Consider the following 12,612-nt stretch of genomic DNA (forward strand, 5'->3'; position numbering starts at 1 on the left):
TTAATTAATTTGGTGTTAAGATATTGCATGTGAATATGAATTGAATATGCTTACATAAAGGGAAGTGAAGCTATGAACGTTCGATTGGTTCTTTAAAAAAATATAGGTTCTTTTGTACTCTCTTTTTTTTTTGACAATAGAATACTGGCCTTTTTCTACTTTTTTTTTTAGAGGTCTTTTTCTACTTAATTGCTCGAGATTGTGAATTATCGTGAATGAATAAAATTGATACATTGTTTTCCATTTTGATAGAGACGAATAAACCTGAATTCTATACAATTTCAAATTAATGTCAGCCAAAATTATTCAGTTATAAATTAATGTCAGCCAAATTTTTTAACTTTTTTAACAATTTTTTATCTACTAATTTAGTATTTAATAGATATTTTCACTTTAGAAAGTAATGTAAAATAATAATAAAATATCATTTTATATTAAATTCATATAAGATGACTCAGAAACGAAATTTTAGTGATGAAAATGGAAGATTTTTTTTAAAATATTGTATATAACTCTTGAAAATTAAAATGTGTGTTATAATAATAAATAAATTATATTTTTAACAAATATATAATAAATAAAATTATAATCATTTAAATAATTCATATATACACAAGTTATTAGCCAGTTATTATAAAGTTTTGACCTGATTCATTTAAATAGTCAAATTTATATATCCTTTAAGTCAAACAAATGATGAGTTTGATATATAAAATTATACGTGTACAAAAATGATATATCTATTGATGACTCTGCCTTCCATATAAGGTGACTGTTTGTAGGCAGAGGAACGCAATGGAACTATCATGCAGCAGCTGAAGAAAGAGAGAAAGCCCTCCAACAGAATCACTATACATATATACATATATATATATATATATATATATATATATATATATATATATAAAATGACTCATTCAAATAAATCACAAATAATTTACCTTATTAATTTGCACTCTTACCCATTTGCAAACCTCAGTAAAAAAAAAAAAGTCATCTTGCAAACCAAACATATGTGTAACCGCTATTAAGTATATATCTAATTAAAGTCATTATCATGTAGGTAGTTCAATTCAAGAAACATGGTCCAAAGGACTTTAGGAAAATGCTCTTCGTGCAATGCAGCACATGATAGAAGATACATGAATGTTTGAATTGCTTTCAAGCTTGTCTCACCAGTGTCCTGTAATTAGACCTAGCTTGCCTATAACTTATGCTAACTGTACAAATATATATATATATATATATAGAGAGAGAGAGAGAGAGAGAGAACCAACAGGGTGGTAATCTATTATTCTTTAAGAAGGGCCCCATGATCATCCCCTCGTGTGGTCAACACCTAGGAATGATTAGAACATAATGCCACAATATAATTATCATTACTTGCCGGAAATTAAGTTTGAGTATCTGTGTTTTGAACTACAGGATGTTACCTCAAGATGCGGCAAATCAGCTGCTAGGCTAAAGTGCAATTATTTATGTGGTGCATACGATTGTATTAATTATATAACTTTTAAGAGTTGAAATTAAAAAGGTGAGAGGAATGGTTTAGAAAATCATTCATGGATACTTAGATGCGCGCCAATTGACATCGAGAGAGAGAAAAAGAAAAATATATAATATAATAAAGAATATGATATGATAATAATTTTAAAAGAACTATAGATAAATTATAAGAGTTAATAAAAAGTTTGACATGCATATAAGAGTGTCAATGTATATATTTATATTCGAATAATTTTGACCAGATCAATCATTACATTAAAAAATTTCTTTAATATCCCTTCTCAATCCATCCTAGTCAAATTAAGTATATATCCAGAAATCTAGTGACCCCAGCTTGTTTTGAAATTTTTTTTTTCTCTTCTGTTGTTGGGATATCTTCGGGGAATAAGTTTTAATTGCATGCAACAGACATTTGCCGTACTATTTTATATTTATTTTAAGTGGGTTCATTACTTTTTACTCAAAGTATATGGAAATTAAAGCATATTATTATAATTAACATGGCACCGTTCCTCCTGATAGATACTACTTCTATAAGATATTGAAGTGGCAACACCGACTGAACAGGAGAAAATGGATTTTTTTTCTTCAAACTGGCTAGGAAATTGATTCTTCTTTCAAGTTCAGGGGATTTGTCGGAGCATATGTAGTTTCTAATTTTCTAACAGTTATTACGGCTGTGATGTTAAAGATTTTAAAATCATATTGCGACTGTAATACCTGTTGTGAATAATAAGTGCACATGACTAAAGAAAAAAATAAGGAACTATCATAGCTAGACACAAACTGGCCTGGTAGTGGAAACGCAAACATATGTATTGAATAAAAAATCAAAATAAATTAATACACCAAAACTGTTTTTATATTTTTCTCATTTTTATTCAAATTTTATTATCTATGATCTTCTTTTAATAAAAAAAAATTACAGACACAAAGCGTCTTTCTTCCACTAGTTTTCTACAATTATAATTAAACTATAATACAATAGCAACCCGTTTCCCCGTGTGAATAATTTCTTACTCGTAATCTTGAGTCTAACTAAACCAATCACTATGCTTACCATGATACTATCAAAGTATTCATAATTGGTACGATGTTTTCACAAGAAAGCAACTCAAATATATTATTATATAGTTATAGCTAGCTTGATGGAAAATGATTAAAGTAGTGTTTTCTTAAGTCAGACCATCTCAAGCTGTAGAATAAATTTATATGTGTACAATGTTATTGGAATAGTCAAACCAAATCTTTAGCTTGATGACAGCCTTATTTTTTTTCTTATAATTAACAACCACTGGATGATGGGTTGGTTTTTAATGAATCTCCTTATTCAAACTATCTTCCCATATCTTTTATTGGATATTAAATAAGGCTTCCATCATAACCTGAATTATAAAACAAATGGCGAAGGGTAATTTATCAATATTGATTTTCTGTTGAAAGTTTTACATTTTATGAAGAAGTTGATACTGCTTTTTTTTCGATACATGAAACTGCTTTCTCTCCTTGGAATCTTTTCTGTCCTCGTTATCAAAGTCTCACATATGAATTTTGACTGCACTCGGAAAGAAATGCTGCCTATTTTTCACATGCATCCTCGAGGATAGTTAATTTGGAGACATATATATAATGATAATATTATCATACATATAAACACTTTATGCATGTTACGTACCAGTTACCACACAGTATAAGTTTTGATTTAATTAACACGTCAATACTTAGTGTTTTCTGGCTATTAACTTTCACAAACAAGGGAAATGGCAAACTCCAACCTCAAATCTAACATATAGTAATGCAGTTCTATATGCCATAATTTGAACATTATATATGTAGCACTTTACATATGAATCTGTGTTACAGGTTGTGAACTCGCAAGCAGAGTTAACCTATGTTCATGCTCGTCTTTCCACATTGCATAGCCTCTCTGTACGTGGCTCCTCCATTTCCATAACCTTGAAGTTGTTCACCCCTTAATTAGGATTTGTTTGGATGAGTTTATTTAAAAACACTTTTGAGAGAAGAAAAAAAATGAAATTAAATTTTTCATAAACTAAAATTAATTATCAATTAGTTAACTGTGAACTTATATATATGTGGAGAAGTTTATTTCAGTTTTTTCTTTTTATTTTCTTTTCTTAAAAGTATTTTTGAAGAAACTTACCAAACAATTTCAATCCCTTAGTATGCATTCCTCGTCCTCATTTGGCATCAAACAACAATATTGGCTTGCAAAGTGCTGCTTGCATATCCATGCACTTTGATCATCAACCTCATTAGAATTAATTAGCAGCTTTCTCTCAAAGCATCCAACAATCAGCAACTTAATGATGACTAGGAACTTCAAGCTTTGGCCCGGAGTAAGATACCAGACTATAGGATATGCTTTTATCTTCTGATGTCTTCTTGAATGCCAATGCAATGGTTTTGGTTTTGACGATTTACCCAAAGTTTTATTAACTTATCTTCTTTTTTTTTGCTAAGCTTTTTGCTAATGGTACCAGATAGCTAGTTATGTTGTAATAATGCTTACAATGTAGAATATGTAACTATACGTACTATATATACAGTCTACAAGACCAATGGTTCCTCCTTTCTCTTTAATTTCATCTAAAGAGATTTTCTGCATGGTTATATATCCAGGTGACTAGAACATGCATACTACATATGTATGGTTGAATGTAAATTTTCTACATGCTTATTAAGTATTACCTATTGTATTTACGTCCAGCGGAATGCTCAAAGTACTTTGAACATAATAAGTTTAGCAGGTCATGTACCAGCTAGTAATTTACATAAAAAAATAGAAAATCATAATATTTCTTAATTTTATATATTCACCTTTTTTTCATTTTTAATTTGAAACTGTTATAATCTTAGAGTGTACAATTTAATTTGTATGTATTCATTGGATTTTTTATTTTTATTTATCTCTAAAATATATTTTAAACTAAATGAATATTTAAAAGTTATAAAAGAAAATGGTTCAAATCAATTACTGGCATTGATTTTGACCAGTTTTGAATTATTTCCTGATGCCTTTTTAACCTCTAATTTTTCGAGATGCTGAACTTGTAGTCCGATCAATCAATATTTTTTCTTATGTTTGATTCATCTAAAATAAGCAATTCACTTTCACATATGATAAATAATTTAAGTGTTGATGAGAAAACAATCAATATTATTTTTTCATCTAGAATATGTAACAATCAATATTACATACTACCAACATCTTATATTTTTTCATCAATACTTTTTTATCTATATTATTTTAATAGTATATAGATTATTTATTTTACCCTTTTTCATCAATATTTTTTTATCTATATTATTTTAATAGTATATAAATTTAAAACTCGTTTAATATTGGAATTGCTCTGAATATCAACTTTTAGAATAAACTCATATTTTAATTATCAAACATATATGCGACATTATTTTTCTCTTAAAAAATAATAATGTTTTTGTAATTATAAAAAAATATTATTTAATTTGGTTCTAAAAATAAGATTAATTTAACCCCCGAGTCATCATCTTAAAAAAATTAACTCATCAGTCATTTAATTTACATTAATTCTCAATCTCCTGGTTCGTATCGTACATTAAAATTAATTTTGTCTTCACTTTTTATGATCGAGAGGATAAATTCACATTAAAAACCAAATCATTCTTACATGACTGAAATAATAATTTACCTTTTTTTAGGCAAATGAAAATTTACCAGAAATTCCAACTATAATTTCTTAAATTTATCAAAAAGAGAGGCCTTGATCTGTAAATTATAAAAATAAAATCCAGAAATATTTTTAAAAAATCTAATTTACACATATTTTTCCAACAATACGACCTCCATTATTACAGGTAAATATTTTGATTCTCTCATTTTATTTTATTTTTTGGAAATGAAACTTAAGCTATTTCTTCAAATTTAAATATTTATTTAATCATTAATACAAATTAATTATAAACATTCAAGCATGATTAATGAAAAATAATAAATAGTTCACCGTTGTAAAAATAAGAAATCAATACATTTTGTATTTTTTGAAATTCAAAATGATCCAGGCTATTATTGTCCAGAGATTAAAGTAACGCTCACTGGCCACGTCAGCAATATTCGTGCCTTCTTGCTGACGTGTCAACATCTGGTTTGATTTCGAAGCTCGAGAAAACGGCTCTTCCCCCCTCCCTGTTTGGATTCCCTGCATTTGAATTTTCCACGCATTTACGAAGTTAGTGAATGGTAACCGTTCAATTTGATCCGACGGCAGATTTGTTATATCGTAAATTGGAGTTAAGACACGCCTTCAAGATTATAGCCTATCCAACGGTTCATATTCTCTGATTGCATAAATGCATAAAAATTCCGACTGCACTAGAATCGATTATCCGGTTTCCCTCCCAAAACCGATTTTGATTGTCACACTTTTGCCCCTTCTCACTCTCAAAAATCCATCTCTTCTTCATTCTTCAAATTGCATTCCAATTTCGAAAACCCTAAAAAAATCCCAATTCTTTGTCTCCGTGTTGAATCTGAAGGTCTGTTTTCCTCAGCAATTTTTAAGATTCAGCTCTGTTTTGTTTTCCAGAAAACGAATGGTAAAAGAGAAAAGACACTATTTTTGTTTGTAACAATGGAATTAGAGCATTTTCAGATTTACTGAAATATTTTATATGGAATTTTTTATTTCTTATCATAAGAGAGATGAGACCAACATTCTTTTTGCAGTAGCAAAGGACTATTATCATATAAGGGAACCATTGTTTCATTATGTGTGTACTGTGCAGTGTTTGTACATATGTATATGTATATGTATATGTGTATGTGTATGTGTATGTATATGTATATGTAAATGCATGAGCAAAGAGTATACTTGTGCTCATTCTATCCGCAAAAGAAATTTCTCTTGTTGTTTTGTTCTGTTTATTGTTTGCCCTCAGAGTTTTAAGCTTAGATTTAATAGGAATTTTCCATGTTTGATGATTGTATTTAAGTGAGCATATATATTTTATACATTTTCTGATATTCATTTTGGCTTTTTGTTTTGTTTTTTTCAGCATACTTGTTCCTATGTACAGCAATCGTACTAGCAGTCAGTTTGGTCAACAAGAAACAACATGTCATTTGTTGCTAAAAGAACTCCAGGTTCTGCCCCTTATCTAATTTGTCAAGAATCTCTCTTTTTTATCATGTTCCCTTCCCTAACAGCTTCTTCTGGAGGAGTAGAGGACTTTGGACTAACATTAGTTATGTTCTGTTTGCTTGATCCTTGTGAATGGTAGATAATATGGGATGAAGTTGGAGAGTCTGATTCTCGAAGGGATGCAATGTTGCGGGAAATTGAACACAAGTGTCTGGATTTGTATAGAAAAGAAGTGGATGAAGCCAAACTGTGTAGAGCACAAATTCAGCAAGAAATTGCTGATAATGTGGCAGAAATTGCTGGCATCTGTGCAGCAATGGGTGAACAACCATTGCATGTAAGTCTTGTTGGAACTCCAGAATTGAGTGAATTAGCTATTTTTATTCTTGGCCACAGGGAGATTTTACAGTTGACAAACTTTTATTGGTGTGCCCTCAGTTTGATCCAAAGTCTTGTGGAAGCTTGAAGAAAGCACGTGAAACAGTTGTTTCACAACTTGAGGAGATGCGCAAGCTGAAAACCAAAAGGAAGAAGCAGTTTTCAGAAGTCTTATATCACTTGAAGAATATTTCCAGTGAGCTTTATGGCTCCATGGTGGCTAATGCATATTTAGAAGAGAACAACCTGTCTTTGAAAAGACTAGAGGAATTACAGAAGCAGCTACTTCAATTACAAAATGAAAAGGTGATTTCTGTCTTTAATCCTATATTATTTTTTGTCTAAACTTTTGGTAGACAAAAACGCATATTGTTCATGATGTGTTCAGGAATGGTGCAATGTAGTGTGACTTGTTGTTAATGCTTGAGTAAGTATAGATGAAAAAGTGATATTTTGTTTTCTTCTAGACATATTCTTACAATCTTACCCTAAGAAAGAATAACTTCCATAGGTTAATATCTCTGATTTTTCTTGAGTTATTGCAGGCCAGTCGACTGAAGCAGGTGTCTGACCAACTGAACGCTCTCAATTCATTGTGCTTGGTCCTTGGTTTGGATGTCAAAGACAAAATTTGTGAGATTTGCCCCACTATGGTTAATTCCACTGTGACTAAAGATGTCAGTGACAATACAATAAAGAATTTGACATCTGAAATACAAAGTTTGAGAGAGGTTAAAATACATAGAATGCAGAAGGTCAGCATTCTTGTTCTTATCCTTCGTCCTGTCAAATACAGTTTTATTTCATGTACCATTTCTCACTTTACATGCTGCCTCAGCTTCAAAGTTTTGCAGCTGCGCTATTAGAGATGTGGGATTTGATGGATACACCAATGGAGGAACAGCAGAAATTTCACCATGTGACCAGTAAAATTACTGCTTTGGAATCTGAATTTACTGAGTCTAAAATACTTTCAATTGACTCCGTTATTTACGTGAGTTTTGTTGTCTTTGACTATAGTCTTCGTTCTGTTCTTCCCTTTCACCTAAATTGAATTTGCCTCAATTGTATTGCAGTTTGCAGGATTTATTATGTAATTAACTGGATGAGTTTTACTCCTTGCAGCTTGAGAAGGAAGTTGAAAGGCTTCAAGTACTTAAATCAACAAAAATGAAAGAACTTTTACGGAAAAAGAAGTTGGAGTTAGAGGAAATATGCAGAAAAACACATCTGACTACACAAACAGTTTTTCAAAGCCAACATTCACTTGAGCTTCTAGACTATGGTAAGATTTTCCATAAGTTTTTGAAGATTGCTGTTAATTAAAGCATTCTTCATTTATTGTATAATGATTCCACAGTATGCGCAATCTTAATTTAAAGCCTTTAAAGATGCATGTTAACTAACCAAGGCATAGGCCAGTCACAAGATCGTCTGGTGATAAATAGTCATGACCAGAAGAACAATGATATGGCTATTAATTAAAATTTCTTCCATTCTGACATATGCTATTCATAGGATTGCTTTAATTTTTTTTATTTCTTAAGTATTTTACCAGTTTGTTGTTGTTTAACAAAATGTGTCATGCATGTCACTAGTTGTTCTATCATTCATTTTGATAATCACTCTGCAGATCAAATTGAGCACCTAATTACTAAGACAAAAGAAGAAGCTCTTAACAGGAAAGAAATCCTTGAAAAGGTTGAGAAGTGGTTGGTTGCATGTCAAGAAGAAAGCTGGCTGGAGGAGTACAATAGGGTGATCCAGTGTTTCTATTGACATTATTGGATATTTCCTTTTTTTTGCTTTATCTTTTTTAATTACTGCGGTTTTTTAGGATGATAATCGTTATAATGCTGGAAGAGGTGCGCATCTTACCTTAAAACGTGCTGAGAAGGCCCGTGCTTTGTTAAGCAAAATTCCTGGTGAGTATTCCTTTAACATAATTAGTTCCTAAAATATGCTACTATCAATTTGCAGTGGCCTCTGGAATTTGGTTCTTGTTTTACCTATTAAAATTTTGATAGGTGTAGTACCTAACACCAACTGGATGTGGCCACACCCCATAAAGCCCAAAGTAAGAGAAGGGGGTTGTCATAGAAAAACATTGTGTAATTGATTGAATAAGATGGAGATACAAAGAGCCCATTGTATATTTATAACAAGAGAAGAAGGGAGCTATGCATACACTTTCTAACTAAATGGATAGGAACCTAACAAACTCAATAGAACATAACTATTGTCGACTAATACACGGATGATATAGTTACGACTATTGCTAAACTAGCTTAACTCTAGTTTCTATTATTATGATATAGATTTGGATTAAATATTGACAATGTGACGTGGTGAAGTATAAAGTCAGCGTATTAACTGTATTCGGTTGTTTGTCTATTTTTAGTTGCATTATTCTTCTAGTAGTTGTGATAATGCAAAGGAGTATCATACACCAAGTGGAGTTAAATTTTTAGTATCTGAATTGTGGGCCTCGTCTTCATTTTCTCATTTCTTTTAATTTGTATGTTATTGAAACAGGGATTGTGGAGACAATAATTTTAAAAGTTAAAGCATGGGAGAAAGAAAGAGGACAAGAGTTTATGTATGATGGAGTAAGTATTTTTAACAAAATCATATGTGCAACTTCTATGAATTAGCCTACTAGATTTTATGAAATTTTGCTTAGGTAGACTTTCTCTTGGTCTTGGAAAACTATGTCCAAAGTATCACATTTCATAGCTTTTAAGGAATTGTTTTTATCATGGATGTGTGTATAGAGCCGGCTACTTTCCATTCTTGAAGACTACAGCACCTTAAGGCAGGAGAAAGAGAATGAAAGGCAACTACAGAGGGTATGAACTATGAAGCATAACATTCTTGTAGTTAATTACATAGTAGATGGTATGGAATTTTCTTTTAGACATTTCTTTTGTTTCTACCCATTAATTGTTTTTGTTTCATATTAATTTTAGGATCAAAAGAAACTTCAGGGACAACTGATGGCCGAGCATGAAACACTTTTCGGTTCAAAACCCAGCCCAGCATTTAAAAGTGGGTACAAGGTTTCCAGATGTTCAACAGGAATTCCAAGTATCACAATGCTTCAGGATCCAAGACATGCCTCTCTTATTCACCAATCTAATAAAAAGGGTAATGTTACCAATCAGAAAGGCTCCATCCTTCGCAACAAGAATATTTACCATTCAACTCAATCCTCAGGTATTTAAAAATTATACTGTGCCTGTGTTTTATCAGTAAATATTTATTTTTGTTGGGACATTTTCCCTTGAAGCTATTTTTAAGCATTTAAAAGTGGTCATTTTTTATCATAAAGATTAAACTGTATTTTCAGTCCCTGCAAATAGAAAAAAAATTCTTTTTTAGTTCCTTAAAAAAATTATCTTCTTTTTATCCGTCATTTATAAAAATGTGTCGAATGTGTTCCCTAATAGTCCCTGCATACTTGACACATTTCCGTAAATGAATGAGCAAAACGAAATATACTTTTTATTAGGGACTAAAAATGAACATTTTTGTTGTGTCGAAAAGATGAACATTTTTCTATTTGCAAAGATTAAAAAATATTTAATCAAAAGTAGAAATTTTTTCATTGAAAAGTATAATAGTGCATTCTATTCTGATTTTCAATGCAATCTCAACTAACTCTTTACTTATTAATTCTTTAATTAGTCCCCTTACACACTAGTAAGTAGCAAGACCCTTAAGCTTTAGTATCATGAAAGAAAGTATATTTACTACAACACTTCTCTATTTATGACACAACGAATGTTTTGTGTTCCAAATAAAGCTTACCTAGAAAGGTGCACAAAATCAAAACCTTTTTTCTTGCGTTTAAATGCATGATGTCAATGGAACTTTTAAGCAGGAAAGGATAACTCTAAAGCTATTGGTCATTCAGTGAAGCTGAAGAAGACTGCAAGCAGTGCAGAAAAGGGCACTGAAATTCAGTCATCATTGACTAGGAAGCCCCTCTCTCCTGTTTCTCCCGCAGTCTTGTCTAAAGCCAACATATCAAATTTTCAAGAAGACCATAGAAAATCACAGAATGTAGCAACACAGCAAAAAAGTCAAATGCTAACAGCAACTCCACCCTCCAGGCCATATATAGCTGGAGATGAAGAAAACATGACCCCAAAGAATATGGCACTTCCAGTGCCTACCACTCCTTTGACTTCAGTCCCTATGCTGACTGCCATTACCCCAGACAGTGTGTATTCTGGTCCTACTGCTGCTTCAAAGACTAGTCAATCATTTGAATATTCATTTGAGGAGGTGAGAGCTGGTTTTATGCTACCTAAAACCTATGCTCAATGATTCACAGTTTGGATAGGAAGTTCAACAATCAACACATGATTGTATGTTTGCTGACCAATTTTCTGCTTTGAAAATTGCAATAACAACATTGTGAACTTTTTTGTTGTTTGAGGAATACTGGTTTGGGTCTTCATTCAGCATAAGTGTGTGTTTTGGTTGAATCTTGTTCAAACTTCTTTTTTTTCTTTAGATTTACTACATTATTGATAAAGTATTTATTAATTTTATCATTAAGATTTTCAAACTTTTTTTTTCATTTAAGAAATTTGAATATGCAACTAACTTAAATGATTTTGTAGTTGAACCAATGACATGTGAGTGTTTCAACTTGATCCATCTAATTAATACTTTGATTTAGTCCAAGATACCATGTAAATGGGGCTCTTTTCTTAGGGCCACATGGAAATAGATTGATTGATCTAATTTTTTTTAATATTTTTATTTGCTCGGCTGTACCTAACCGAGCCTTCTAGTTCTGCTACTGAGTAGCTCTTATTATAAACTTTTGAACAAAATGTTAACATACTGATTTAAGAATTTAAAAAATAATAAATTTTATTAGAAAATATTTATTACATCAGAAATGTAAAAATAGAATATTTATTAAATAAATTAACTATTTTTTAATATTTAAATTAATATGCAAATTTTAGTTTATTTTATTTTTTCTTCATTTTCAATTAATTCGATCGGGACCCCATTAGTTGATTTAAGAAATATTATAGTCGAGAAGTCTGTGCCCAATTTGTTCTTTTGGGTCTAAAGTCAGTCCCAATAAATGCTATCAAAATAATACCAACCATGTTTGACCATCTTTTATTATTATTTATGAAAATACATTTTTTACATTATTATATATTAATAAATAGTCCATTTTTATAATTTAAAAAATTATATATATATATATATATATATATATATATATATATATATATATATATAAAATAGGGGGTGGGGGGATATTATACGAATATTGGCGCATATAGTGCATATATGACATTAAAAATATTTTAATATGAATGGGTAAGTGACTCAGGTGACCCAATATTATTCCTTTATTGATATGATCATAGCTTTGGATTTCCTGTCGTATAAAGTCGTTTCTAATCTTCGCGAATGTCGGCTGATGTTTTAGTTTTACTGTTTCAGACTTTCAGGTTGAGAAATCAGTATTTAAAGAGAAAACAAGTTATTTACTGATAAATTTTATAATCACTGTCTTAAAACTACGTATCGAGTTTGACAGAGGATA

General features: G+C 30.7%; 1 protein-coding gene across 2 annotated transcripts; it reads left to right on the forward strand.

The window, feature by feature from the left end:
- The first annotated feature begins 5,913 nt into the window (after positions 1–5,913).
- On the forward strand, positions 5,914–11,521 carry LOC114367235 (65-kDa microtubule-associated protein 3-like). 2 transcript variants are annotated; one of them, XM_028324382.1, is made up of 13 exons: positions 5,914–6,045; positions 6,565–6,652; positions 6,790–6,987; positions 7,089–7,334; positions 7,574–7,783; positions 7,867–8,022; positions 8,154–8,313; positions 8,662–8,786; positions 8,866–8,953; positions 9,564–9,637; positions 9,803–9,877; positions 9,998–10,244; positions 10,945–11,521. In XM_028324382.1, exons 2-13 carry the CDS (start codon positions 6,578–6,580, stop codon positions 11,358–11,360), a joined length of 2,070 nt encoding a protein of 689 aa, XP_028180183.1. In that variant the 5' UTR covers positions 5,914–6,045; positions 6,565–6,577; the 3' UTR covers positions 11,361–11,521. The 2 variants fall into 2 exon arrangements, with proteins under 2 accessions (XP_028180183.1, XP_028180182.1); XM_028324381.1 differs by having other exon boundaries at positions 5,915–6,045; positions 10,912–11,521.
- Positions 11,522–12,612: the final 1,091 nt, after the last annotated feature.

The sequence above is a fragment of the Glycine soja genome, chromosome 9 (assembly GCF_004193775.1).
Source record: "Glycine soja cultivar W05 chromosome 9, ASM419377v2, whole genome shotgun sequence".
NCBI lineage: Eukaryota > Viridiplantae > Streptophyta > Magnoliopsida > Fabales > Fabaceae > Glycine > Glycine soja.

What these genes read in the sequence shown, in the direction of transcription:
- LOC114367235 (XM_028324381.1), top strand. Translation starts at nt 6,578, where the DNA reads ATGTACAGCAATCGTACTAGCAGTCAGTTTGGTCAACAAGAAACAACA. An exon ending in AAATACATAGAATGCAGAAG is followed by an intron (nt 7,784 to 7,866) that starts GTCAGCATTCTT and finishes ATGCTGCCTCAG; the next exon opens with CTTCAAAGTTTTGCAGCTGC. An exon ending in AAGAGTTTATGTATGATGGA is followed by an intron (nt 9,638 to 9,802) that starts GTAAGTATTTTT and finishes ATGTGTGTATAG; the next exon opens with AGCCGGCTACTTTCCATTCT.